Source organism: Bos indicus, chromosome 11, assembly GCF_029378745.1.
Source record: "Bos indicus isolate NIAB-ARS_2022 breed Sahiwal x Tharparkar chromosome 11, NIAB-ARS_B.indTharparkar_mat_pri_1.0, whole genome shotgun sequence".
NCBI lineage: Eukaryota > Metazoa > Chordata > Mammalia > Artiodactyla > Bovidae > Bos > Bos indicus.
The window spans coordinates 12883001-12909934 of record NC_091770.1 but is presented as its reverse complement, the minus strand read 5'-3'; the positions used below and the strand labels follow the sequence as shown (position 1 = coordinate 12909934).

Below are 26934 nucleotides of genomic sequence, written 5' to 3'. Positions count from 1 at the left end.
GGGAAGGGGCCTGAGTTTTAAAGATGTGTCCAGAAAGAGTTGCCATGCCTGGGTAGGATGGTGTGATGACCAGAGGGTGGCTGAAGGTGATGCCAATGAGGGCACCCCTACCAGGTGACAGCGGGCAATGCAGGCCTGGACCCGAGGCCGGCCTGCTGGCTCTGCCCTTGGAAGAAAAAGCTGGCTCCATGGGGGTTGAGCTGCTGGAGGAAGGGCCTTTTGGGGAAGAGCTCAGGGCCTGGAACCCTGGGGGCAGGAATGAGCGGGAGGCGGCAGGACTGCAGGGTTCAGGGCCAGGGGACGTCACAGAAGTAGGTGCAAGTGCTGGCATGGGGCGGGCGGGAGGCGACCGGGCTTGGTCTCTCTCTTCCCATAGAACCTCACCTCCACTTTCACCAGTGTCACGCAGATGTCACTCTCTGCCCTTCAGGCCAGTGCCTGCGAGGGACCCCAGTGGCAGAGCACCATGGCCTCTTCTGGGTGGGTGGGCCCCGGGGTCCTGCTTTTTGATAACATAGTCAGATGAAGTTGTACCTGTTGGCAAATATCCATTGCTCTGAGCTCCTGCGGTCCTGGCTGCCCGGGCTCTGCAAGGATGCCCCTCCCCCAGCCTCTCCATGACCCAGTGGCTAAAGGGCAACACTGGGCCCAGGGGAGCCTCTGGGACCCTCCCCACCGCTGTGGCTGGTGCCCACTCTGAGGGTCTGTGCTGGACTCTCACTCACTGAGGGGGACATCTAGCTGGTGACCACTCCAGATGGCTCTGGACAATGTCCCCAGCAGTGAGGTGACCACAGGTAGGGATGCCTCCCAGCCCTGGCCAGGATTTTTCCGGATGAGTGCCTTGGGCAAGCCACCAGGGCTTGTGATGGCTGCAGCACCATCTGGCTGAGACCCAGGTTCTGTCTGTGGCCCCTGTCCTGGGGAAGCTAACCATAAGGCTGGAGTTCACAGGTCAGCAAGGTCCCAGGGGTCCACATCAAAGGGCTGAGCTTGGGCAGGGCTGTGGGTGATGGCTGAGAAGAGCAGAGTGCAGCAGGGTAGGGGAGTAGCCAGCATAAAGGCTGGGGTGAAGCCAGCTGAGGGCAACAGCCAGGGTAGAAAATGTGTGGGAAGGGATGAGACAGGGGCACGAGCAGGCTCCAGTGAGCGGCCCTCCATGCCAGGAGGGGTTCAGACCTCATCCTCTAGGCATTGCAGGTCATGGAAGGCACAGAGCAAAGGAATGAAAAGATGCAAACATCATTTTAACAAGATGCATTTAATTTGATGAGCATGATCACAGACTCCCCATGTGGAAGCTGGAGGAGGAGGGGGAATCTGAAGGTGAAATGAATAGGAGACACAAAAGTCCCGGGAAATGTCAAGTGCTTGTATTGCTGAGGACATTCGAGAAATGCTAGGTGGCTATCACTTTTGACTCTAATGAGCTTAGAGCTTGGTTAAATTGAAGCAAGGTGAATGCTATTTGGACAAACAGAGGGACTCCGAGATGGGAGTCAGCTCTAGCAACAGTGGCAGGAGGCCACTCACATGTTTTCCTCACATCCTTCTAAGGGAGGCAGAACTTACCATTTTGCACCAGGGGCTGCCCCGGCTCTGAGGCCCTTTCCAGTTCAGGTGGCCAGGTGTAGGTCTGGTGACAACTCTGAGGCCACCAGCCCCGGGGCTGGGGGACGCTGACTCTCCTTCTCCACGCTTGGTCTAGGGTGTAGATGAGTTCATGGGACGTTGCATCTGTCAGCCGAGTCTGGAACGGACGCCTCGGCTGGCCTGGTTCCCGCTGACGAGGGGCAGCCAGCCTGCCGGTGAGCTGCTGGCCTCTTTTGAGCTCATCCAGAGAGAGAAGGTGAGGCTGGTCCACGTCCGGATTCAGGAGGCCCAGGTCTGGAGCGCCTGGCCGGGGAGGGTGGGAGGCCCAGTGAAGGGATGGTGTGATGGAGGGGAGGGGCCTCGGATACATTCTTCCCTCACCAAGGGCCTGCGTTTAGTGGAGAGCGCTGAAGGGCCACCTCTGGATCTCCTGCCGGAACCAGTTTTGTCCATCTTTTCTGAGCCCCAAATCAAGAGGCGATCTACACTGGGGCAGAAAGTTGAAATCTGAACTGTGTTCAAATGTCTGAGTCCTCTGGTCATTGCATGTGTTTTTCCTGACACGGTTTCTGGGAGAAAGACCTCTGTCATCTGGTTAGGGGGCCTAATTGTCCCGGGGAAGGGGACTTCAGGGACAGGGCAGGACAGGATGTCTGTTCTAGTGCTGGCTCACCACGGCCTCGCTGTGTGACCCTGGCCAGCCACTTCCCTGCTATAAAATAGGGGGTTTGGGTTAGAGCCATGTCTTCAAATTTGCTCTTAGTGTGATGTGAACCTCTAAAATGTAAGCTGGTCAGAAGTGAGGCTGCTGTGGTGGAAGTGTCTGGAGGGGACATGGCATACTGCTAACCTGGCTGCCCCTGCACCTGCCTACCAGGCACTTCCCAGGAATCCCGAGGCTTCCTAGGAATAGTCTGCAGATCCTGGGACTGTCCAATCACAGACATATCCACAAGTGTCAACTTGTGGTTGGGAATGTGTTTGCCTGGCCAGGGCAGGAAGGACGCTGGTGGGGCCTTGGGTGACAGGCACCTAACCAGAGCTCTTTTTTTCACCCTAGCCTGCCATCCACCATATTCCTGGTTTTGAGGTAAGGCTCACTCTTAGCTTTGCTTCTTCAAGCTCGCCCCCTCCCCGTGTTTGCAGCCACCTCCCAGGCTAGGAAGGGCAGTAGGCACATGTCACCACCATCCTGCCTTCAAGCCGAGGAAGGTGTGGGTGAGGTCTTAGGGGCAGGGTGGGTGGGGGCTGGGGTCCGTGCTTAGCTCAGGCTTCCCTGCCTTTTTTCCCTGAGAAGTCCAAGGATCACAGATGACTCAGATGGAAGGGACCACGTCAGTCATCTAGCCCAGTGGCTCTCCTCTGGGCTGCGTGTTGGAATCCCTTGGATAGATTTAATAATCACCAGTGCTCAGTCCCAGCACAGACCAAATGCAGTATGATCTTTTGGGGGTGTGGCTCAGGCACTGGTATCTTTCAAAGCTATGCTGGAGATGGGACTGTGCAGCCAGAGCTGAGAACTGTTGACTCAGGCCAGTGGTTCTCAGCATAGCATCACTGAGGTAGGTATTGTTAGAAATGCCAAACTTGGGTCCCACTTTGGACCTACTGAAGCCAACTCTGAGAGGCAGCACAGTACCCTGGGTATTTTCGAGCCCTCCAGGGGATTCCCTTTAAGAATCACTCACCCTTCAGAAACTCTGATCAATGGACCGTAGTTCCCAGCTCAGTGTTCCCACCGAGATCCAGTTTTCTTTCCTCTGCTAGTGATGGGGACTGTGTTCCCATCACCCTCCTCCCCTTCCTTCTCCTGAGGGTCATGAAAAATGTACACCTTTTTCTGGTACCCGGGCTGACTTAATTTGGGAATCATATACTTGGCCAAGGGTTGCCCAGCTGCAGCTGTGAGCCCAGGCAGCTGGGCTCTGTCTAGATGCCTCCCTGCTTATGAGGCAGGGAAGTGAAAATGTTTAGTCACTCAGTCGTGTCTGACTCTTTGTGACTCCATGGACTATAGTCCACCAGGCTCCTCTGTCCATGGGATTCTCCAGCCAAGAATACTGGAGTGGGTAGCCATTCCCTTTCCCAGGGGATCTTCTCGACCCAGGGATCAAACCTGGGTCTCCTGCATTCCACAAAGATTCTTTACTGTCTGAGCCCCCAGGGAAGCCCTAAGAGGCAGGGAGCCCAGACAAATTTGCAGATAGTTCTTCCGTATAAGACCTCCTCCCATCCCTTTTCATCTCACTCCCTCCCTGCTCCCTGTCCAGTCCAAGCGCCTTCTCAGGTCTGCCAGCCCTGCGCATCAAGCTTCTCCTTGGTTCTCCAAGTCCATAGCTCCAGCAGCAGCTCCAGGGCCGGGCCCTGACTGCATCCTGGGACTGACGCACAGGGTCTGGGATCCTCCCCCCACCTGTCAGTCCGTCAGTCTCCTTTCTTCTGTCACTTTTAGAGATGCCTGGGCTCTAGGTTCATGCTTGGCCTCTCCCAGCAGTTTCTCTGCATCAGTGTCTGTTGTACCTTCTTTCTTCATTGCAGGGACCAGGCAGAGAGTGTGTCTGGGCAGCACATCCCCCTCACCCTAGATGGGAAGCGTTTTCTGTTGGCTCCTTTAGGGGGATATCTGGCATGTTGATCTCTGCCCCAGCCTAGTGCTCCTTGTCACTAATGGTGAACTTCTTTCCTCTTGCTCTCCTCCCTCCACCATCTCCTGGATGTGGACTGCCCCATGGTGGGGTCCAGGTACAGGACACAACAGGGATCCTGGAAGAGGTGAGCTGGACCCTTACAGCTGGCGCCTGTGGCTGGGTGGGTGGGCAGAGACAGAGGGAAGAGGAAGGCCATGCCTGGGAGCCTTCCTGGTTCCTGGTGCTCCAGTGTGTGTCTGTCACATGGACTCCTGTGTGGATTTCATTTCCCGCTCTTTGCATGGATCCAGGGTTGCCTGGGCTGTGTCCTCATGTGATTCTGGCCTTAAGTGGATTGCTGCTATGTTGGAAGTCACATTTACCCAGACCCCAGGGACAGCAGTACGGAGCCTCATCTGGCTGAGTACCAGGTGGAATGTTTTCAAGAATAAACATGTTCATAAGGGGACAGAATAGTCAAAGAAGCCTTGCTGGTGGAGGTGGCATTAGGCAGACATTGTTGCAGTGCTTAGGAAAAAGGTGGGGAACGTGCCTTTGACCCAACAGAGCAAGTGCCAGTTTGGGGCCTGGCCGGTTTAGGGTACAGGGTGGGTTGGGGATTCCTAGGTTCTGGGAGAAGCCTGGGGTTTGCATCCAGAAGGAGCAAGGCTGTGTCCTTTGCTATGGCGGATGAGGAGCACCTTTCCTTATGGCCTCCTGCGAACGTGTGAGTGGGCGCTCCTGACTGAGCTGGGGCAGAGGCCCGGGCAGAGAGACAGGAAGGAGAGCCCTGGTCAGATGGGGGCTGGGAAAAGGGCAGCCACTTCCTGCTGACAGGGAATCCCCAGGCTGGGAGCGGACACCGTTTGACATTTTCAGTGCAATTTGGACTTGAAGCACAGGGTCAGGATGTGGGATCCGCAGGCCCGGCGCCCCTTACCTCACTTCCTTCAGCTCCCAGACCGAGGTGGGGTCCGCCAAGTGAGCTGGCTGTAATTGCGCCTGACAGGCAGCCTCCTACTTCTGGCTACAGTTGCGAAAGACTGCCGATTTGGAAAGGGGACCAGAGTCCTGTCCAGGGAAGCAGCACGGAGCCCTCTCTCTTGATTGAGAGCATTCTGTGGCCAAAACCCACAGCCTGCTCTGAAGAAGACCCAGCCCAGGGATGAGTTATTAAAAAAAGTTAAAATCCTTAATAACTGGATTTGTAATATATAACAGTGGAGGCTCAGATTCCAAGAGCAGGATCTGGCTGTGGTCTTGTCAGGAAGCAAATCAAAATCTGCAGCTTCGGGGCCAGAGCCCGACAAGGGCCAAGTGTCTTGCCCCAGGGCCCGCCGGCCACAGGCCGAGGCGGGTATGGGTTAGCAGCACCAGAGGAGGGCAAGTCCTGGGGGTTTGCTGGGCACAGGCCTGGGCTAGCACCTCCCAAGGGTCCTAGGCCCAGGAGGGTGGATGGAGTATCAGCTGGCTTAGGGAACCATTCCAGAAGGTGATCCTTGACCTCTTCATCCCCAGAGGCGGCCCGCAGCTACCCTGTCCCTCTGCATTTGAAGGCTAAGGTTCAGGCCGAGGTCCTGAGTCCTTTCTGGTTTTAAGAATCCCTGGGGACGGGGTGGAGGCAGGTTAGTCTTCCTGCTGCCTCTGGTCCTGCAGGAAGCCTGACGCCTTAGCAGGATTTTTCTGTCTTCCTTGCTGCAGCCAGCTCCTGCTTGGTATCCCTCGTTCAGTCCCCTCCAGGCTCTCAGCTTGATCCCTGTGAAGAGTGCTCCAGCCGTGACCTGCAAAAGCCATGCCGGGAGCTTAGATTCTGGGCCACTGGCTGTGGGAGCCCTCGAAAGTCTGGGAGCAGAGACGGGTGTGTTAGGAAGCTGGCTGGCTGCAGAGAGGTGTGGGTTGGGGAGCGAGGGGCAGGAGAGCCCAGCTAGGAGGCTTTTGAGACAGATGTGATGGGGGCCTAGGCCAGAGAGAGGAATGGAGAGGAACAGTGACTCTGGAGGGTGGTTTAAGGACAGCCTTTCCAGTGGGGACGGCCTCTGGGACAGCACGCGTGGGTGGGAGGCGGGAATGAGGTGAGAGGCCACTCCCCGGGCTGAGGATTCCTACAGCTGGAGGCTGGTGGGGATGGCTTCCTGGAAAAGATGACTCTGTGCTCCCTTTGGGGGTCCGGTGCCTTGGGCTGGGGCATGTCACCGCAAGGGGCCAGGGTGGTGGGCAACGAGATTTCCCTGATGCCAGGCATTTTGCCCACCTGGAGGTCCCCTCTCCGAGTGCTCTTGGTGGGGACCAAGTGCTCTCAGTGTTGCGTTGCATCTTTGAGGTTTTGCTGTGGGGAGACCCAGGTCCTCGTGGAGGGAGGGGAGGGCTGCTTCCCATGAAGCCCCCAGCCTTCCTGTCTGTCCCTCGCTGTTGGCTCCTCTTCCGGAGCCTCGCTCTTCCCCTTGTCCAGCTCTGCCTCTGCGTTTCCCTCTTTCTCTGTTTGCTCCTTGGCCCGGACCCGCTCTCTCCCTCCTTCTCCCGCCTCTTCTGAGCCCTCTGTCTCGTTTCTTTTCCTTTTTGTCTGGAGAACAAAGGCGGTCTGCGCTGCCAAGGGGAATGAGTTCAAAGAAACTGCAATTTTAGATTTCCTGAAAAATGGAGAGCACACAGGCACGCGTGAGTGTGTGCAAATGTGTACACTCATGAGAAGCATGTATATGTGCATGCACGTGCGTGCACACACACACACACACACACACACACACTGCACAAGAGGTGATGGCAGATTCCTTAATAACTGAGGGCCCCTGAGCCAGTGCAGAGGAAGACCCTTTCTTGGGACACTTTAGGTGGGATCAGGGCTTGTGGTCCTGAGTACCTCAGGGGGCGTGGTTCGGAATACTGCCCTTGGTTCTGCTACTCCTGTCTTGCCCCGTGGATGGATGTCCTGGAAGAAGGCAGAGTGGACTCATGGATTTTTTGCTGTGACTTGGGGGCCAACCAGATGTCACTGCATCCCCCTCCTAATCCAGGCAACAGGCTATGGCTTTTAGTCTGAGATATCCAGGAGATGTACCCTCCTGCACCCCCAAATCGTCCAGAAGGAAAAATTTGGTGTTTTGCAATCAGGAAAATAAGCCCAGTGGTCCCCCCCCACCCCCGACCAGCCCCCTATCCCTCCCCCAAGGCTTTAATTTAAAACACTGTTTTTCCTGGGAAGTGTAATTAGAGCAGCATGTTGTTCCTAACGAGCTGGGTGGGGCAGGCAGACAGTGGAGCCCTCCCAGCCCGCCCGCCTGGAGCTCCCCGAGGAGCCAGGGTCTGAGTGTTCAGAGGGTCCCCTGATTGTGCCCTGCAGGGTGGAGTGGGTGTCTATGGGCTACTGGTGGCGGTGCTGCCCTCGGTGGCTGGAGGGCCCGCCTGCACTTGCCCCTCCCCTGGGATGAACATAAGGCTGTCTAGCGTGGTGGCCTCTAGGACTGGGAGAGGAAGCAACCCTCATGGCCCATGGCCTTGGTTCCCTGCACTGAACTGGCCAACAGGGTGGACAGATGAAAGTGGGTAGAGGATGGATTCTGCTCGGGGGAGGACAGAGCCTCATCTGTCCTTGAGACCTTGTCCTCTTGGCCTGCACTATCTCGGTGAGCACCCTGTTCACCTGTAGAGCCCCATCTGTGCAACAGCCCTGCGTCTGCCCTCCATTCAGGCAGGGTGCGGAGGGTCAGCATGGAAAGGGTGCACCCCACCATGGAATGACTCATCTAATTAGTCTCCTGTTGTGTGGCTGCCCCTGAGGTCTGCGGTCCTCAGAGTCCAAGGTCATACTTAGGACAGTGCATCAGGACACCACTGCGGTGTTTTCAGCCTGCATCCACCTCCTCCCTGGCTGGCTGTGCTGACAGGGGTCACAGCAGCCCATCCCACTGAGAATCGCTGCCCAGGAAGGAGGTACTGTGCCTCTCAGATGGGCTCGACTGGATGGAGAAACTTGGGCACAGGAGTGGCTGTTTGGCTGGTACTACAGGACTCTTAAGTGTGAGATGTTGGAGATCAGTCAGGACCTTGGGAAACCGGAGCCCAGGGTCACTTAGAGGAAAAAGAAGTCAGAGAGAGGGTAGTAAGGAGTTTCTGGAGTGGTTTGGGAGATTTTCTGGAGGATGTAGAGTTTGAACTAGGCCCTAAAAGATGTGGTTGATTCTGGAAGATGGCAAAAGAAGCCCATGCAAACAGAGAGAGCCCTGAGCAGGCCCAGGGGAAGGAGGTTGGTGAGGATGCAAGGCTGTTGCAGACAAGTGTTGGGAAGGATGGAGAATGTGTTGGAGTAAGTTCTTTCTCCTCCCAGCCCCCCACCATTCACCCTCTGCCATCCCTCTCTCCATTCAGTTATCTGATCCTAAGCCTCTATTGGACAGGGGATTCAGCTGTGGTCCCTGCGTGCAGAATTGCCAGTTTAACAAGTCGGCTATGGTAGTTTAGTCGTTAAGTTGTGTCCGACTCTTGCTACCCCATGGATTGTAGCCCGTCAGGCTCCTCTGTCCATGGGATCTCCCAGGCAAGAATACTGGAATGGGCTGCCATTTCTTTCTCCAGGGGGTCTTCCCAACCCAGGGATCAAACCCACGTCTCCTCCATCTCCTCCATTGTGGACAGATTCTTTACCACTGAGCCACCTGGGAAGCCCATTGGTTAACATGGGACACAGACAAATGAACACATGGAAACGACACAGGGTGATGTGTCTTTCAATGGGACAAGTTGCTCTGGAAACTGCGGGGTGCTTAACTCAAACCTGGGGCTCCAGTGAAGACTTAAATGGACCCAGAGTCTGAGTTGGAGGTAGCCAGATGAAGTGGGTGGAAGAGTCCTTCGGCCAGGAGGACCAGTGAGCTCCAACCTCACAGAGAATCTGGTGCCTCCTGCAGCCTTCTGGCATTCAGTAGGATGGGTGTTGAGTGTTTCTGGGGAGGTGGCTGGGCACTGCTTGGGGTCCTGCAGTGGAAAGTTAGTGGTGAGATGTGAGACCGGAGAGGTCAGCAGGATTAGAAGATGAGGGATCTTGGAGGCTGCATCAAGGAGTTTGGGCTTCATCCTGAGTGGGTGGGGAAACTTTGAAGGGTTTTAAACAGAGTGACATTCTTAGAAATTACCTCCTGGCTGCAGAGTACAGTTCTCATTCATTGTTGGAAGGCGATGCCAGATATCAGATGCCAGATGCCAGAAAGCAGATGCCAGATAGAACTTACGTTGTTGTTGTTTAGTCACTAAGTTGGTCTGACTCATTTGCGACCCCATGGACTATAGCCTGCCCAGCTCCTCTGTCCATGGGATCTCCCAGGCAAGAATACTGGAATGGCTTGCCATTTCCTTCTCCAGAGGATCTTCCCAACCCAGGGATTGAACCTGCGTCTCCTGCATCACAGGTGGATTCTATACTGCTGAGCTGTCAGGGAAGCCCAAGATGTCACTTAGGAGGAGGCAAAAGAGAGTAGTGAACCAAACTCAGGAAAGAAGACGGGTGTGTGGATATGGGAGAGCTGTAGGAGACAGGTCTCTAAGGCTTGGGGGCCAACAGAGGGGAAGGAGAGCCAAGGTGGCATGCGGCTTCGTGGCTTGGCTGTCCGGGTGGATGGTGGGACTGGCTTCTGAGATGACATTTGAAGAGAGTGGGTTTGAGGGGGAGCTTAGAGAATCCAGTTTGGGACAAGTTCAGTGTGAGAAGCTGGAAGGACACATGGATGAAATAGCAGTAAGGCTGGAATGTGAGTCTGGGGCTTAGGAGAGACGTGTGGGAGAAGAAAGCCTAGGAGAGGGCTGGGCTGAGGAGCGGGTAGAGAGGGCAGAGAGGCCAGCGGTGAGGAACCAAAGGGACCGTTTTAGGAGGGAGGCTGAGGTCAGCGGGCCAGATGCTGCTGGGGGAGGGGGAGAGCTAGGAGCCTGAGAGCTGCGTCTGAGCTACCGGCAGGTTGTTGTTCATTTTGGAGAGAGAAATTTCCAGGGAGGGGGTGCAGAGGACAGAGCGAGTGCGTGGGGCCGAGGGTGGCCTGGAAGTGAGGCAGGGGTGGGGGATGGACGCAGCCCTTTTCGGGAAGCGAGGGAAGAGTAGGCACAGACAGAAGGCGTGGACAGACCCGAGAGGCCATCTCGGGACCATCTGTAAACGGGGAAGGGGAACAGGCAGCGGATAGCGTGGAGAGCTGGGGAGGGCTGGATGAGACCAGCTCAGGGAGCAGAGCGTGGGGAGGCACAGACGCACCGTGACGATGAGAGGCGCCTGCGTGCACTGCAGTGTGCTCAGTGGGGAGGGGACAGAGGACCGCGTGACACCCGGCAGGAGGAGGGAGCCCCACAGAGGTGGGAATTCTGGGGAGTGGCAGCAAAGGGCTCCTGAGGGAGGCATGGTGGATGGAGGTGGCCTTGGGATGAGAATGGGGGGCCTTGTGCCTGGTAAGCTGCCCCGTGGACACGCCCCTAACCGCTCTTTCTGCTTCTCTCCTCCTGCCGGCCGGGCCTGGCCTCCGCAGCTGTGTGCACCTGCCTTCTTCCTCCAGGGCCTCCTGCCAACGGTATTGGAGCCCAGTCTTCTCCAGGTTCTTGTTCCCTGTCCTCCTCCGTGACCAGGTTCCTGCAGTGGGGAGCCTGGGCCGCCGCACGGAGACACAAGTGTCCTCATGGGGAGCTCGGGGGAGCCCAGCAGGACGGTGGGCCATGGAAGTGAGGGACAAGCAACCAAAGGGACACGGCCCAGAGTTTGGGGGCCTGGAGAGAAGTGTTCTAGGGGGAAATATATTCCTGAGTTTTCCCGGTGATTTCAGGAGAACATTGCAACCGTGTGAGGAAGGTTTGGTCTTCCTGCCTCCCCACCCAGGAGCCTGGGGTTGCTCCCTTCCTGACCTCTTCTACTTGTCCATTTTATCATGGACTTTTGGCCTTGGGCCCACGGTTGGCTGGGCATTGGCCTCGAGCAGGCCACGAGCAGGCTTCCAGGCATAACCTTTTTAAAAGTGAAGTGACCCCTGCTACGCAGTTGTCACAGCAGGCAGCCTTGGAGTGCCAAGGGTGGACACCAAGTCAGGCACATCCGCAGTGGCCAGGCCACTGCGGGCTCTGCCCCCACCCTCTGGGGCACCAGTCATGTGGACTGTGGCGTGCACAGCAGCCCCCAGGTGCGCCCAGGGCCGCCCTGCTCATCACTCTTCCTTCTGATGGCATCTGTTGCTCATTCTGAGAATGTGGGTGCTTCCTGCATCTTGTCACCTGCCTTGGGGTCTGGAGGAAAATGATGAATTTCTTCACATTGTGCTTTGGTGACACTGGGATAGCTATGAAGCTGGTGCTGTTCTGAGAGGTGCCTCTGATGGCTCAGCTCTGCTCAGTCAGTGGGGTTGGTCAGCAGCAACATAGTGATGAAAACAGTGGCACTACCAACAGTGCACTGATCACTACAGCCCCTGCTCTTGATTAAGCCCCTCTCATGTGCCAGAAGCACTTCATATTTGTTCTCTTGTTAAATTCTCAGAGCAATTTTGTAAGGGTGTCATCCTGGGTCTTCACATGAGAGTCCTGGACCACAGAGTTTGAATAATTTGCCCAAGGTCAAATAGCTCAGAAGCCGCAAGGTTAGGACTAGGACCAAGGTCTGGTTTGATTTTAGAAATCAGCACTGCCGCAGGTCAGTGTGCTGTGGGCAGGAGTGACAGCTGGGGTTGGCTGTGAAGGGCCGAGGTGGGAGGAAGCTGATGTGTTTCAGTGCTCCAGCTGTCCCCCCATCGACGTCAGAGCATCTGCAGATGGATGCAACATCCTTTGAGAAGGAACCCAGAACAAGTCAGCTTGGAGAACGAATCCGATGACTCCATTGTTTCTTAATGCAGTTATGTGAGGCAAGCTCTGTAGAGCGCACATCACAGCCCTTGGATTTGTGGCTGACGTTTCCTGGGTGTCAGGGCCTTTGTAGACGGGTGTTCAGGTTGTGCAGTGCGTGGGTGCACTGGGTCTCCGGGAGTGGGACTTCCAGGGCAGGCATCGGATATCGGTATTTGTTATAGCATTCCAGCAGGTGGCAGTAAAGTGTCTTGTTCCAATAAACTAGTGACCTAGGATGATTTTCTGACATGGAAGTAAAGAGCTTTAAGAAAGGGACATCTTTTTCTAATTGTCACAAAGTTGCCATGTGGACTCCTATTGAGAGTTTACGTGAACCAGGAACTCTTTTAAATGTTATCAGCTTCTTCAAGCCTCACATCAAGCGTTAGAGGTTGATAATTTTTAGTAACCATTTTGTAGATGAAAACCCTTGAGCCATAGAGAAGTGCAATAACTTATTTAACTCAGTAAGTGGTGGAGTTGGGATTCATTCACACCCGGAGCCCGTGTTCATAACCACTGCCAGACGTGGTAGTTGTCTAATCCACAGGGATACCTGTTTCTAGTGCTTCGCCCGCTTCCCTATGTATTAATAGTTCTTCAGGATTCTTGCCCAGGTCTTTTTTGGCCGCCCCATAGCAGGCAAAATTGCCACCCTGACCTCTTGCCCACGGTGTGGAGGCGCCTCCCCAGTAGGCCCTTTGGTGCCTGGGGTGGCAGGCTTTTCTAGCCCCTCCTCCTGTTTGTAAGCACCTCTTCTGGCTCGCAGTGCAAGCGTTCTGCTCAGGTGTGTCACACCTTAGGACAGGTGCGACAGGTGGGATTTGGGGGCTGGCCGGTGTCCGTGGGTGTGGATCTGTGGGGGCTGGAGATGGAACACAGGGTGGGTGATCAGTTGGGAGGGTCTGAGCTGGACGCGGGAGAGGCTAGCAGGTGGGCACGTGGTCCTCTCGGGACTGAGACGGGCTGAAGTAGACGTGTTGGGTTGGGCTGGACGGTGCACGTGTGTGCACGTGTGTGTGACAGGGGCTGGGACCCCCGGACGGCTCATTGGCGGGAGGAGTCGTGGCCCAGGGCTTGTCTGAAACAGACTCACCTGATCCCTGGGCCGAGGTGCTGGCGTTGTGACCTGGAGAAGGGGGTGCCTGGGAAACTGACAGCTCTTGTTCTGTCTGCCCGCTTGCCCCCTTCTGTGTCCCCGCCGCTCTATTTCTGTGTCTCTCCACACTTGCACTTTCTTTCCATCCCGTCTGTCCTCCTTTCTTGTCTTTCTGCCTTGGGCTTCCTCCTGCCCTTGTCTCCCTTCTACCCCGTGCCCTGCAGTCAGAGGACACGGACCTGCCCTACCCGCCGCCCCAGAGGGAGGCCAACATCTACGTGGTCCCCCAGAACATCAAGCCGGTTCTCCAGCGAACCGCCATCGAGGTGAGCCTGCCCCCATCACGGGGGTCGGGGTGCGGGCCTCCCCTTTCCTGGCCCAGCCTTGCCCGGGCCTGGGGCCTTTCCAGCTGCTCTCTTCACTCTGCTCCCCCAGATCCTGGCGTGGGGTCTTCGGAACATGAAGAGCTACCAGCTGGCCAGCGTGTCCTCCCCGAGCCTGGTGGTGGAGTGCGGGGGCCAGTCTGTACAATCCTGTGTCATCAAGAACCTCCGGAAGAACCCCAACTTCGACATCTGCACCCTCTTCATGGAAGTGGTGAGCCTGACCTCCCTGCAGTCTGCTACCTACCGGAGTCCTGGTGCTTAGAATTTCCTCGCAGCCCCAGGCAGCCTAGGCTCCTGGCTCACGGTCTCTTTCCCACCTCCTTTGAGAACGGGAGGAAATGCTCGCTGTCTCCTTCCTGGAGGAGCTGCAGCCTGCGCACAGCACAGAGGGCGCCAGCTTGGTTCCGCCTCCCCAGATCCCGAGTCCACGGGAGTCCCAAGGACCCACCCATGGCTGTTTCCTCTCTCAGGGCAGGCCTCAGTCCCCCAGTGCCATCTGCCAGGGCTCTGACCTTCAGGGATTCCTCCAAATCTTCCTGGACCTAGTCCTCCCCAACCCCAGGCCTTGCAGAGGCCACCCCCGTGGCCCTCGGCCCCAGCCCTCTCAGCAACCTGGTTTGCCTGGGCTTAGTGACCAGAGTAAGGCAAGTCTGAGGGAAGGAAAATGGTTTGCAGGATGAAAGTGCTTTAGAAATTCCAGGCCCAATGGCTGTCAACAGGAGCCTCCTCTTGGCTGAGCCAAAGACGCCACCGAAGGAGAGAATATAAATCATTTCAAGTTGTGTTCAAAGTGCTTTTAGGGTTGGGGGAGAAGAATCTGGGTCTGGAAGCCAACTCTTGAGTATCCACTTGGGGGGGTCTGTCTGCCAGAACTGTTGAGTCCCGGGCCAGCTTCTCCCTTCTCCCCTTCCCCGGCCAGTGAGGGTTCAGGGAAAGGAGACTTGTTTTGACTTTGGGCTGAGTTGGGTGTGTTTGGGGGTTAAAGCTTGAGGGGAAAGTCAGCCTCTGCATGCAGCATTCAAGAGGCAGACAGAGGTGGGTGGCTTCTGCCCCACCGGCCCGCTCCTGGGCTCAGCTGACCACCGCTTTGGATTGACGGCCCTTGGGGGTTAGGTGTAGGTTGAGAGTCATTTTCTGCTCCTTGGACTTGTCCTGGGAAGAAGGGCTCTCCTCCTTCTGAGACCTCCCAGAGATGAGGTCAGGCTGCTGTCCAGAGCTTCCCTCTTCCTCCACCCAGATGCTGCCCAGGGAGGAGCTGTACTGTCCCCCCATAGTGGTCAAGGTCATTGATAACCGCCAGTTTGGCCGCCGGCCCGTGGTGGGCCAGTGTACCATCCGCTCCCTGGAGGGCTTCCTGTGTGATCCTTACTCAGAGGAGAGTCCGTCCCCACAGGGCGGCCCAGGTAGGGGAGGGGCTCTTGACTGGTGGAGGGGGCGGGCAGGGGGTGCTGGGGCAGGTGGGCTTCCCAGCTGAGACACGTTCTGAAGCCCTCCTCTTACCTGAATGAGAATGAATTTTGCCCAGCTGATGGGAGGGAAGGGCGGGAATCTTGTCTTCCTCAGGGCATCATCTGCCCCCAGGCTGGATCCTCCAGGGAGTGGGGGTCGATGCTGTGGTAAGAGACCATGTGGAAAAGGCCACAGGAGAGGGAGATGCAGGGATCAAAGGGATGAGGAGAGAGGGAACTGGGGAGACGGGGAGTGTGAAGGATGATGCTGGGAGAGGGAAGGATGGGGGGAAGAAGAGGAAGACATGAGTGAGAAGTGTGGTGAGACCCAAGGCCGAGTCTCACGGCTCGGGAAGGGTGAGTCCCCAGGGGAGCCCCTCTCAGGCCTGGACACTGCTCTCCCTCCAGATGACGTGAGCTTACTCAGTCCTGGGGAAGATGTGCTGATTGACATCGATGACAAGGAGCCCCTCATCCCCATCCAGGTAGGAAGGGTCCCTGGGGACAGACACTGGCTCCATCGACAGCTGCCTGGTTTACCCTCTCCCCCCGCCTTGCTCCCCTTCCTCATCACACAGCCTCCATAAGACACTCTCCCATAACCTGGTGGCTGACACTTGACAGATGGAGGGACCCAGTTAGGAGCTTTCAGCCTGGATGGGAGCAGGGCGGGGGCTTGTGGGAAACCCTGTGGGTCTACCGGGCAAGACCCAAAGCATCTGAGAAAAACGGCCCTGCACCTTGAAGGCCACGTGGAGGGCTTGCCCCTGGCGATCACCAGGAAATCAGGTGAGAGGAGCAAGAAAGAGGGAAGGACAGGGTGAGGAGTGACTGGCAGTCTCCGGGGTGCCCAGCCCCGTTGCTAGGACCTTCCTTGGGCGGAGATTCATCTATGGGCTTGTGCTTGGTGGCACCCTGGAGGCAGCTTGAAGGACGGGTCTGTGTTCAAGCCAGTAGTCCCTCACACCCCATCCCCTCCACCTGCGGGAGGGAGTAGGGGCAGGAGAAGGGCCTTGCTGCCAGGGTGTCCAAGAGGCAGTCCTTTGCTCTGTGCTCCACCTGGTGAAGTGAAACTTGCTCTTTGTAACTCTTTCCGACTCTTTGTGACTCCATGGACTATATAGTCCATGGAATTCTCCAGGCCAGAATACTGGAGTGGGTAGCCTTTGCCTTCTCCAGGGATCTTCCCAATCCAGGGATCAAACCCAGGTCTCCCACATTGCAGGCGGATTCTTTACTAGCTGAGCCACAAGGGAAGCCCCTTCCACCTGGTGACCCAGGCGTCAATGCCAAACAGATGGCAGGCGAACTGTGGCATCTCTTACTGAGGGGGGATCACTCTTCCCACCTTGGGCTCTGGGTGGCTGTGGGTCCTGTATGGCTGGGCCCACCCAGCCTTATCGCAGTGGAGACGGACACGGACCTCACTGTGAGCACCAGCCTTGAACAGCTCTGTTCCATCTGCTCCAGGTTGTCACCCTCCTCTTGGCTTTGCTTGACTCTGGCTGCCCCATGGCACCTGGGGCTCCCAGAGCTTCTGGGCTGCCTAGAGCAGAGCCTTCCAGCCTACGCAGAGTACGCATGTGTCCTCAGGCCCACAGCCTATTTATTCACTAGGGAAGGGATGGCATTTTGGAAGGGTTCAAATTTTTTAAACAATCAGTCAAATATTAGCCTTGAGAGCAAGAGGACAGCCTTGGGTGCTGGGTCAGTCTTGGGGTCCTCAAAGCTGTCCCTGAGATGTGCTTACAGGGGCTTCTGTCTGACATTTAGGGTGAATTTCTGCTTCTTTCCATGCACTCATCTCTCACTGTTTTGCTGCTTCCAAGGGGATATTGCTGGTGTTCAGTCCTGGGCCACACTGCGGCTGACACAAGAGCTTTATAGTTGCTCTCAAGTGTCACAGGAGCTAAGCATCCCCACAAGGTCCCAGCTGCCCACTTCTCCCACCTCTCTGGCTCTCCAGGGCCCCACCCCACTACCCTTTCTGCTGGGGACACCTCTGGCCAGCACCGGTCACTCAAGACTCAGCCTAGGTGAGGTCATCTCCTTCTAGGATTCTGCCCTGGCTCCTTCACTTCTTCTGCAAGTCCTGTCTCTATCTGGGTCACTGCACTTGCCTTAAGTCATGCTGATGCTGCTTTAAATGTTAGCATGTTTCCTAGGCTAGGCTCAGGGCAGTGAGTGGGGCCCATTCCTTTTTGCGTCCTCAATGCCAGCACAGGGCCTGGCTTAGAGGACGCATTCGAAGAAAGTCTGCCTGCCCAGATGGACAGATGGATGAGTGGATGGATGAGTGGATGGATGCATAAGTAGATGGGTGGGTGGGTAGATCCTGCCTACTCTCTGTAGGAGCTTAGGAGGAGCTTCTCTTGCCTGGGACACCCAAATGGAAATTGCAAGTACACAGAATTCAGCTGCACTCAAGGCCTGGGTGGGTGTTTGTAGCTGAATGAGGCAGATAATTAGCCCCAAGCTCGGTGCCCAGCGCCGGCTCCCACCCCTCAGCGGGCTGTCTGAGTCTGTGTGGGGTAGCACAGAGCTGGCCCAGTAGGATTTCCGTTCTGTGTGTGCTGCCCTTAAAATGTCCACAGACTCAGATGGAGAGGCGCTGTGTCAGGTCCTGCTGGCTACAAGCACAGCCAGAGGCAGACAGTGAGTAGGCCCAGGCTGGACGTCCTCCCGGCGTTGACATGAGTGAACCGGGGCCGGGGTAGGAGCCAGAGCAGGGTCGGCACTCTTTGTGGGAGGACACGGCTCACGCTGCTGGCCAGGCGGAGGGTGGGGCTGGCTCACAGGGCCTCAGGGGTCCACAGGGAGAGGCGGCAGTGAGCTCCGCCTGCTCTGGTGGAGGAGGTTTGGATCCTGCCCTCATCCAGCTCCCTGTCTGATGGCGGAGGAGACATAACCTTATTGTCACGGAGCCCCAGGCCGGCAGGGAGACCCGTCCCAGTCTCTAGGGAGCCCTGTCTTGATGGGGTCTGATGGCAGCTTCAGGAAAAAGCAATTCTGTGTTGCGCTTTTCTCTGAGATCACTGATCTGATTTGGCTGGTCCGGAAATCTTTCATTGACTCCATCTTGCACACCCCCCATGCAGGACTTGGGAGGACCGGGGCTGACTCAGGACACCGTGGGTTCCAGACCCAGTGGTTTTCCACATAGTTCTGGCTGGGCTCTTGTCCCCTGTCCCCTTCCCCACTGCAGGTAGGATGGAGGGCCCTGGTCTCTGGGGACTGGAGGAACACGAAGTCTAGCAGAACTGGGACTTTTCTGGCTCCTGTTTGTCTAACCTGTGTCTCCAGCCCAGCTTACCATTCCCACTGTGACACAGCCCCTCCGCTGTGCTCACCAGCTGGGGCTGTGGACCCAGCAGAAGGCTCCTCCCCAGCTCCAAATGCTCTCTTAGCACATCTGGCTTCTGTCTTGGTCCCTCCTGTCTCCTTGCTCTGTCGCCCCTTCTTGGCCAAAGAACCGTCTCCCCATCATTGCCCATTTCCTGGGATGAGCTGCACATGCTAGAAAGTCCCGATGACCTGATGCTCAGGTCACTGGGTTGCCCACCACGGCTGAGTGTTTCTCAGGTTTCTAGAAATCTTTTGGTCTGTCAAGAGTGGCCAGTTCTGGAGATGATCTGAAATGGACGTATGAGACAGAGCTGTCCACTTGGCCTTCCAGGGTTCAAAAGTGGGCACCCATCTCTGGGGGTGAGGAGGGTCGTGGCCTCCTGGACTCTTCTCTAGGGGACTGGGATAAGATGAACTCTCACATAGTAACCCCTCAGTGTATTCTCGGTCTGTGCGGCTGTCCTTTGTGTAGATTTCAGAACCGTAGGCTGGGGATGGGGTGGTGTGAGTGTATGTGCGTGGGTAAGTGTGCATGAGAGGTGGGGGGCGGGAGCAGATGTGTGTGCAAGCTCAGTGCTGCTGCTGTAAGTGTCGTGGCCTTGATGTCTGACTTTCTGAGGGCAGGCCAGGGGTGTCCTCACAGAGGGGCTCAGAGGTGTTTCATTCTGTCTAGTGCGCTCCTCAAAATAAAGGATATATTCATTTTTCTCTGATTATAAATATATGTCTGTTGTCTACAGTTGGGAAAATATAGAAAAATAATGAACAGACAGACAATGCCTCCAACCAGGAAGACAATGTGAATGAACCGCTCCCAGCATTTCCTCTGTCCTGTCCTTCTCCCCCCGCCGCATCCCCTACTCCAGGCTGCTCTCCCTGTCTCATCTGCCTCTGAGTCTGAATCAGGCTCTACTTTTACCTTCAAACAAACCTGGGGTCTTCGCCTCCTCCTCTACTAGTTCTTGTGTTCTGAAGATGACAAGGGGAGGAGAAGTGGTGCAGGAACACACCTGGAGCTGGCTCCCCGCCATTCCCTAGAGGGTCTTGAGGCCCACGTCAGGGTGACACCCCTTGCCTATTCCCCACATCACCCACCTCCAGGCATGGGAGCCGCCCGTCAAGGTGACCCTTTCCTGTTGCTCTGAGAGACCACCATCAGTAGGAGTATCCTCTTGGAGTCTCCAGGGACTCGGGTGGGGGGATGTGTGTGGCCTGAGGAAGGGTAAAGAGGAAGAGAGAGCTCTTGGGAAGTCTCCCCTCTGGTGGGCAGAAACAGGAGGTCGGTACTGTAGATCCATATGAGATGATGAGAGTGATGGCAAAGCCGTGAATGCTCGCTTAGCAGGGACACCAAGATCTGGGACTCTGGGCCTGCAGGGTCAGTGTGGACTAGATCATCAGGGGAGCTTCTCTGAGGGGGCTGGTGAGAGGGATTAGAACAGCAGTGGGGAGAGGAGGCCTTTTCTGGTGGGCAGCTGCTGCTGCTAAGTCGCTTCAGTTGTGTCCGACTCTGTGCGACCCCATAGACGGCAGCCCACCAGGCTCTCCTGCCTCTGGGATTCTCCAGGCAAGAACACTGGAGTGGGTTGCCATTTCCTTCTCCAATGCATGAAAGTGAAAAGTGAAAGTGAAGTCGCTCAGTCGTGTCCGACTCTTAGCGACTCCACAGACTGCAGCCCACCAGGCTCCTCCATCCATGGGATTTTCCAGGCAAGAGTACTGGAGTGGGTTGCCATTGCCTTCTCCCCTGGTAGGCAGAGGAGTGGGGCAAAGGCTTGGTGGCAGGCGGTGTGTGTATGTTGACAGTGTGTGTGTTGACTGCGTGTGTGTGATGGTGTACTGAGTGTGTGTGTGTGTGTGTGTATGTATGCACTCATATGTGTGTGATGGGCCTGGGAGGCTCTGGGGGAAATGCAGGCTAGTGTGCAGGAGGAGTCGGGAGGCTTGCTCTCCACGGGCATGGGGTGGGGTGCCGGGGCTGGCTGCTCCCTGGCTCCCGGCTCGGGCTAATTTTGAGCCGCCTGCTCCGGTTTTAGTCTCTGGGACGCCGTGAAGGTGGGAACGTGCTCCCAGAACCGGAGCAGCAAATTATGCCCGGATCCCAAAGGAGAACGTGTAATTTCGGAAGCTGGCGCAGACCTTTGGAGCAACTATGTTTAGCTTTATTTTTTCTCCCTCTTGCACTGGTGAACTGCCGGTTTCCCTCTCACCTTTCTAAAAACGATCTGTATTAAAAATAACAATAAGGCTTCTGTGAGGTTCAGGATGAGAACCAGAGGGGCAGAGCTGCTGCCTGGCTGGGCCAGTCTCTGGGTCGCCGAGGGCTTCACGTGGAGTTCATCTGGTCGATTCAAGGGTCACGCCACATGCAGCCAGCCCCCTGGAATCCTCCAGCGGCGTGGCTGCGTGCCCGGCCGTTCTGCCCTCCTGCCTGTGCTCCTGGGCCTAAACAGCCGAGGGCTGGTTTAGGGGAGGCCAGGGTCCCCCTCAGTGAGGCTCTCTTCACAGATCAGGGAGGGGACTGTGAGTTCCCAGACGACTTCTTCTGTGTTTCCCTGACCCCAGGCGAATGGGTCTCCCCGCACCTTCCTGCCAAGGAAGGAAGGACACTGGGGCTTGGCCTCTTGTGGAGACTCCCAGAGCCCCCTGCCCCAGGCTGCCCCCCTGCCTCCCTCCTGGCAGCTCTGGGCCCCCGCTTGTCTCCTCCCCGCTCCGGTCACTCCCCCTTCACCTGTCTCCTGGACTGTTTACCCTGGCAGCGCTGCTTTATTCACACCTCTGCCCTTCACAACTCCTGTCTCCTCTGCCCACAAGGCATCTCCTGGCCACCTCCACCTAGACTGGAATGTGTCCCCCCAGGACCCCATCACCTCTTCCAGAACTGTTTTAGTGGGCCCCCAAAATGTCACCCTGCCTGTAGCCCTGACCCCCACCAAGGCTCTCCTGGACCCCGCAGCCCAAGGATTCATCCTATAAACTGGATTCACCATACCGCGAGATTGCAGGCAAGGATCTGATGCCAAAGGAGAAGGCAGCAGGTTTTCTGTATTAAGAGGTGGCACGTCTATGAGATTGGTTTGGGGCGAAGTCGTACGATGCCCTGATGTCTGTCCTTGAGGACAGAAGACTCAGAAACCCGCACTGGCTTAGGAATGGTGCCCAAGCAGGGGTTGGTGTGGCTCAGCTGTTAGGAGAAACCACCAGCGATGATGCAGAGCTTGGTGGATGTCTGAGGTCAGGATGATTGAAGGGCTGGGAGGGCAGGTGAGCGTGGAGTCAGTGGCGCCCAGGGCTCTAAGAAAGCAGGCGGGAGACAGGCATGGACTGAGCCCTCGCGTGTGCCTCACCTTGTCCTCGGCGTGCACAGCCTTCATCTCATCCACACTCGCTGCTGCTCTGTGGCAGTTCAAGGCTTGTGCCCGTTCTCCAGACGGGGATGCTGATGCAGAGAGGTCAGGGTCACGTAGAGCACGGGGGCCAGGATTTGGAGCCATACTTGTCCAACTCCAAAGCACACATTCCTCCCACAGCTTTTGTACCTCCCTGGAGAGAGAGCAGAGGGTGCCTACTTGGAGAGTTCTGCTTCCCTGGGACCATCTAGTCTTCCCTGACATGGCTTTTCTAATCCTGTTGCTAACCAGCGTGTTTAATTTGTAGTTTGCAGATGGTCTCTCGGGCTTGGCCCCCACTAACATGGCATCTTCTCCATCCAGTCTTCATGTATGTATTGTTTACCTATTTGTGGGCACCTTGATTTCCCCGGGGGGACTGGGTGGGGTTAGGGAGTTAGGAAGGGAGCAGAGGAGGTGGGGGTGGGAGGGGAAGAAAGGAGTTTTCTGAGCCCTGGCAGAAAACAGTTAAGCTGCCCTGTGCAGTAATGGAGGGATGGGGAAAAAGCTAAGGGAAGAGTCTCAGAAACAGATGGGGCTTGGTGCATCCTGGGATTTACCTTCATCCTGCTTCCCTGCGTGAGGGCTGAGGTCTTGGTTGGGATTGCATGGGCCAGGGGAAACGGGGAAGTCTCTGGACCCTGACCGCTGGGATGCAGGACATGAGAGGCCTCTGTGGGCAAGAGGCCTGTGGTACTGCAGAACCCTGGCTGTCCCCAGCAGGTGCTGAGTGCTCTGCTGGGCCTGCAGCTCACACCTGCAGTTCCCGTTAGTGCTGCTGCTGTCCTCCAGGGCTGATTTCCTAGGTGTTATCTTTACGGGTCATGGGTCTTTCCAGGAAGATGGCTGTTGTGTCTAGCTTTCAATATACACTCCCGAAGTCTCATGCTGAGGGCCAAGGGGAGCCCCAGGCCCGTAGGGGGAACCTAAGATATAGGACCTCCTGAAAGTAAAATTTCATTCATGGTGTCAAGAGGAGACATTGCTGTATTGGGTGCTTTATGGCTTCTAGGAGGAGGCAGTCTATATTTTAACTGTTTTCTAATTTATCTGTTGTAGAAAATACAGAAAACACAATAAAGTATAAGGCAGGAAAGTTAAAACCACCTGTATTCCTACCAGGTGGAGAGGAACACTTAAGATTTTGATGTGCCTCTATTTATAGATATCTCTTATGCACATTAATACTTACAAAATAAAATCTGAATCTTATCAGACTTTAAAAACCTGAATTTTCTTTTACTTAAAAGTATATCGTAGATGTTTTTCCATATCTTTATATTCTTTACAAAATGCTTGCCTGTCATTCCATTGTGTGAATATCCATAAAGGTTTAACTCTTCTCCCATCCCTGGACATTGAAGTTCTTTTTTAAAAAAAGACTGAAAGATTCTGTATTTGTTTTTGACTGCACTTGGGTCTTTGTGGCTGCGTGTAGGTTTTCTCGTTGAACGCGTGGGGCTCCTCCTTGCGGCGGTGCACGGGCTCTCGCTGCAGTGGCGACGGGCTGTAGGGTGTGCGGGTCTCAGTAGTTGTGGTACCTGCGCTTAGTTGATTCGCAGCTTGTGGGATCATCCTGCACCGGGATTGAACCCGTGTCCCCTGCACTGGCAGGTGGATTCTTAACCACTGGATCACCAGGAAAGTCCTAATTTCTTAATTTTTATAACTGTCTTATTTTATGTCCCTTGGAAGAGTTTTTCAGTTTACTTTAAATAGGTCTAGTGCATTTCTTGTTAAGTCTATTCCTAGGCATTTTATAGCCTATTTTGCTACCCAAATGGAATATCTTTTTTTTTCTTATTATTTTGTCTAGCTGGTTATTGCTAGAATATGGAAAACAACATTTTTTTTTTGTATATTTACTTTGAAACAGACTCTTGATTAAGTGCCTTTGTTACTTCTGACAGTGGTTAATTGATTCAGTTGAATTCTTCAAGCAGCTAAGATTGTTTTCTTCAAACAATAATAAATACGTCACTTTCTTTGTAATAGTTTTACCTTATTCCTTTTTTTCAGAATAACATTTAGTAATTGAGATGCTAGTGAGCAAATTTATTTAGTTACTGATTCTAATGAGAAATTCTCTGTCGTTTTCCCATTAATTAATTATGATAATGATTGGTAGTTTCAGGTAAATATTTTTGATCTTGTAAAGTGAAAGTCACTTAGTCGTGTCTGACTCTTTGCGACCCCATGGGCTATACAGTCCATGGAATTCTCCAGGCCAGAATACTGGAGTGAGTAGCCTTTCTCTTCTCCAGGGGTCTTCCCAACCCAGGGATTGAACCCAGGTCTCCTGCGTTGCAGGCAGATTCTTTACCAGCTGAGCCACAAGATTAATAGCTTAAAAATTAGACATGGGAGTTTAATATTATCCAGTGCCATTTATCAAGATGATCATTTTGTTTTCCATTGTTCTGTTCATACATATATATATTGATACATATAATTATCCTGCATTCCTGAGGTAAACCCAAATCAGTCAAATGGTCGTGGTATTATAACTGACTACAAATGAAGTCTTCTTATGCAGTCAATCAGGATAGGTAGTTGGTTGGCTAACTGAAAAAGTCGGTTTAATAGGAACTCATTAAAAGTCAAATATAAGTACCATAAACATTTTCTTTTTAATCATATCCATGTATCTTCATTTGACAATCATTTGATATATGCCAAGGCCTCTTTAAATTTGAATCGCTATTGGAATGTTATGTTGTCCTTCTGGTATAAAACACATCTAAAATGTATTACTTATTATTTTTCCTTTAGGTTTATTAAAGTTTTTGAGATCTTAATGGTAGGTGAAAAAGAACCTAAATGTGGAGTTCTTTTAATGTTTAAGATCCCCTCACACCTTTTTTTGGTCGCTTTACTCATACTTAATTTTCACCATTAAAAAACATCAATTTAGCTAAATTAATCAATAGCTAAATTAAAAACATCAATAACTAAATTAATTTTCATAGATAAAATGCCCTTTCTTTTAAAATTCAAATTATATGTATTTATAATGCTTATTGATCCAATTACAAAATTAATACAACTGGCATGAGCAGATTTGGGAACAAACAATTCTTGGTGAACATTCGGCTCATCCCTGGGAGCTGCAGTGGGTAAATTAGATTAGCTGCAGGCTTTCGTCTGCTCTGGACCTTCAATTGTTAGCAGAGAGAATGGTTGGTTTTTGTTAATCCTGGTTAAGGGGAAGTTTGCAAGGAGAAGTTTTGGTATGTGTTAGTTATTGACTTAGATTTGTTATTATTTATGTAGGATTTTTGCATATTTATTCATATGTATTACTTTTAGGTTGTCTTTGTTAGATTTTGCTATCAGGATTTTAAATGAGTTTCATAAAATATTTTCTGAGGTGTACTCTCATTTTCTGTGCTCTTAAACAGTCTCTAAGAGATGAGAATGATTGTTTAAAGGTTTGAAAATACATGAGAGGGATTCTTTATGAATCTGAATCATGCAAACTGGAAATTGCATGGTATTTTAATAGCCTTGTTTTGTGTATAAAATGTGTAATAATGTGAATCAATCTAAATTTAAAAAATGATTAAGAGTCATGTAATTTAAAAGGTGGTGGCCAAATGAATTGTATTTATGGTTTAGCTGGTAAACAGGATACCTATCATCTTTTCTTGAAAATGGTGGTTATATGATGTGAGTTTTGAATTATAGGAGATCTTCAGGAATACATATTTTATACAATTGGGTAAGATGTGTCTGCTCTGTACTCATTTTATAAGACTGGGCCCAGCATCTATTTTTGGGAGGAGATTCTTTGATCACTTTCTACGTCTTCAGTCAATTTGGTGCCTTAGATGTCATCAGATATTGTTTGTTACATTGGTATGGATTTACACATATTACTATAATAAAAGAAAATGCCTCCGTATCTGTTCCGTTTTTTTATCTGTTCATTCCTGATTTTGTAATTTATGCTATTTTATTTTATTTTTTGCTTCACTAGGCTTAATAGCATTTCCTCTATTTTATGGTTATTTTTCATCCAAAGAACTGGCTCTTTAAAATTTTTGATTCTTCTGTGTACTTTTAATTTCTTTTTCTTTTTAACTATTTGCTTTTCTTGTCTGACTGTACTGACTAGGACCATAAGTTTAATACTCTGTACAACTGATAATAGAGAGTATTCTTATCTGATCTAATTGAAAATGGAATATTTATATTTCGCCACCAACTATGAAATTTATAAGCTGAGTGATTATTAACAAGCTAGGAGTTTTTATTATGAATGATGTTACATTTTATTGAATGTTCTTTATGGATCTGTTGAAGTGATCATATGTTTTTTCTCTTTTAATCTGTTAATGTGGTGAATTACATTAATATTTTTTTTTTTTTTTTTTTTTACTGTTAAAACAACTTTGCAGTTCTGAAACTATCTATGCTGGTCATGTTATATTATATTTTTTCTGCATTGCTGGGTTCAGTTTAGCTTAGGAATTTTTTTGCATCAATTTTTAATGAATGATAATGGCTTGGGACTTCTTTTTCTGATACTGTTTTTTTCAGGTTTTGGTGTCTAGATAATACTAATCTTATAAAATGATTTGAGGCATATTTGCTCTTTTTCTAGTCTCTGAATAAATGACAAAAGCCTGACATTATCTGTTGCATGAAGGTTTTGGTAGATTCATTGGTAAAACTGTCTAGACTTAGTGTTCTTCTTGGGGATATTTTAAACTGCTGATACAATTTTTAAAAATGTTTATAGGACCTTTGAGATTTTCTGTTTCTATGTGAGTCACTTTTGGTGATTTATATTTTATAGGAATTTATCCGTTTCTTCCTAAAATTATTGACATAGGATTTTTTATAACAACCTCTTACTTAAAAAAAAATTTCTTCACCTTCTATTTATGTTCCCTTTCATTCCTAAGGTTATATTTTATTATTCTTGCCAGAATTTGTCAGATTTAAAAAAATCTTTTCAAAGAACCAATTTTTAGCTTGCTGATTTAGCTCTATGGTTTCCTAGTTTTCTAGCTTCCAGTTGTTTCCTTTATTATTTTCTTTGCTTCCTTTGTGGCTCAGATGGTAAAGAATATGCCTGCAATGCAGGAGACCTGGGTTCGATCCCTGGGTTGGGAAGATCCCCTGGAGAAGGGGATGGCAACCCACTCCAGTATTCTTGCCTGGAGAATTTCATGGACAGAAGAGCCTCAGGGGCTACTG

At 52.7% G+C, this 26934-nt stretch overlaps 1 protein-coding gene across 22 annotated transcripts in view; it reads left to right on the top strand.

The window, feature by feature from the left end:
• Nucleotides 1-26934, top strand: part of DYSF (dysferlin) — a 222320-nt gene that overhangs the window by 138707 nt on the left and 56679 nt on the right. For 8 of the 22 annotated variants that reach the window (XM_070798451.1, XM_070798447.1, XM_070798457.1 and 5 more), the window contains 7 exons: nucleotides 1709-1849; nucleotides 2654-2683; nucleotides 4336-4365; nucleotides 13386-13487; nucleotides 13597-13758; nucleotides 14785-14950; nucleotides 15404-15480. In XM_070798451.1, the coding sequence (XP_070654552.1) occupies nucleotides 1709-1849; nucleotides 2654-2683; nucleotides 4336-4365; nucleotides 13386-13487; nucleotides 13597-13758; nucleotides 14785-14950; nucleotides 15404-15480 (708 nt within the window). Of the gene's footprint in view, nucleotides 1-1708; nucleotides 1850-2653; nucleotides 2684-4335; nucleotides 4366-10720; nucleotides 10787-13385; nucleotides 13488-13596; nucleotides 13759-14784; nucleotides 14951-15403; nucleotides 15481-21997; nucleotides 22061-26934 lie in introns of all 22 variants that reach the window. The other 14 variants (XM_070798445.1, XM_070798453.1, XM_070798449.1 and 11 more) reach the window with 4 other exon arrangements.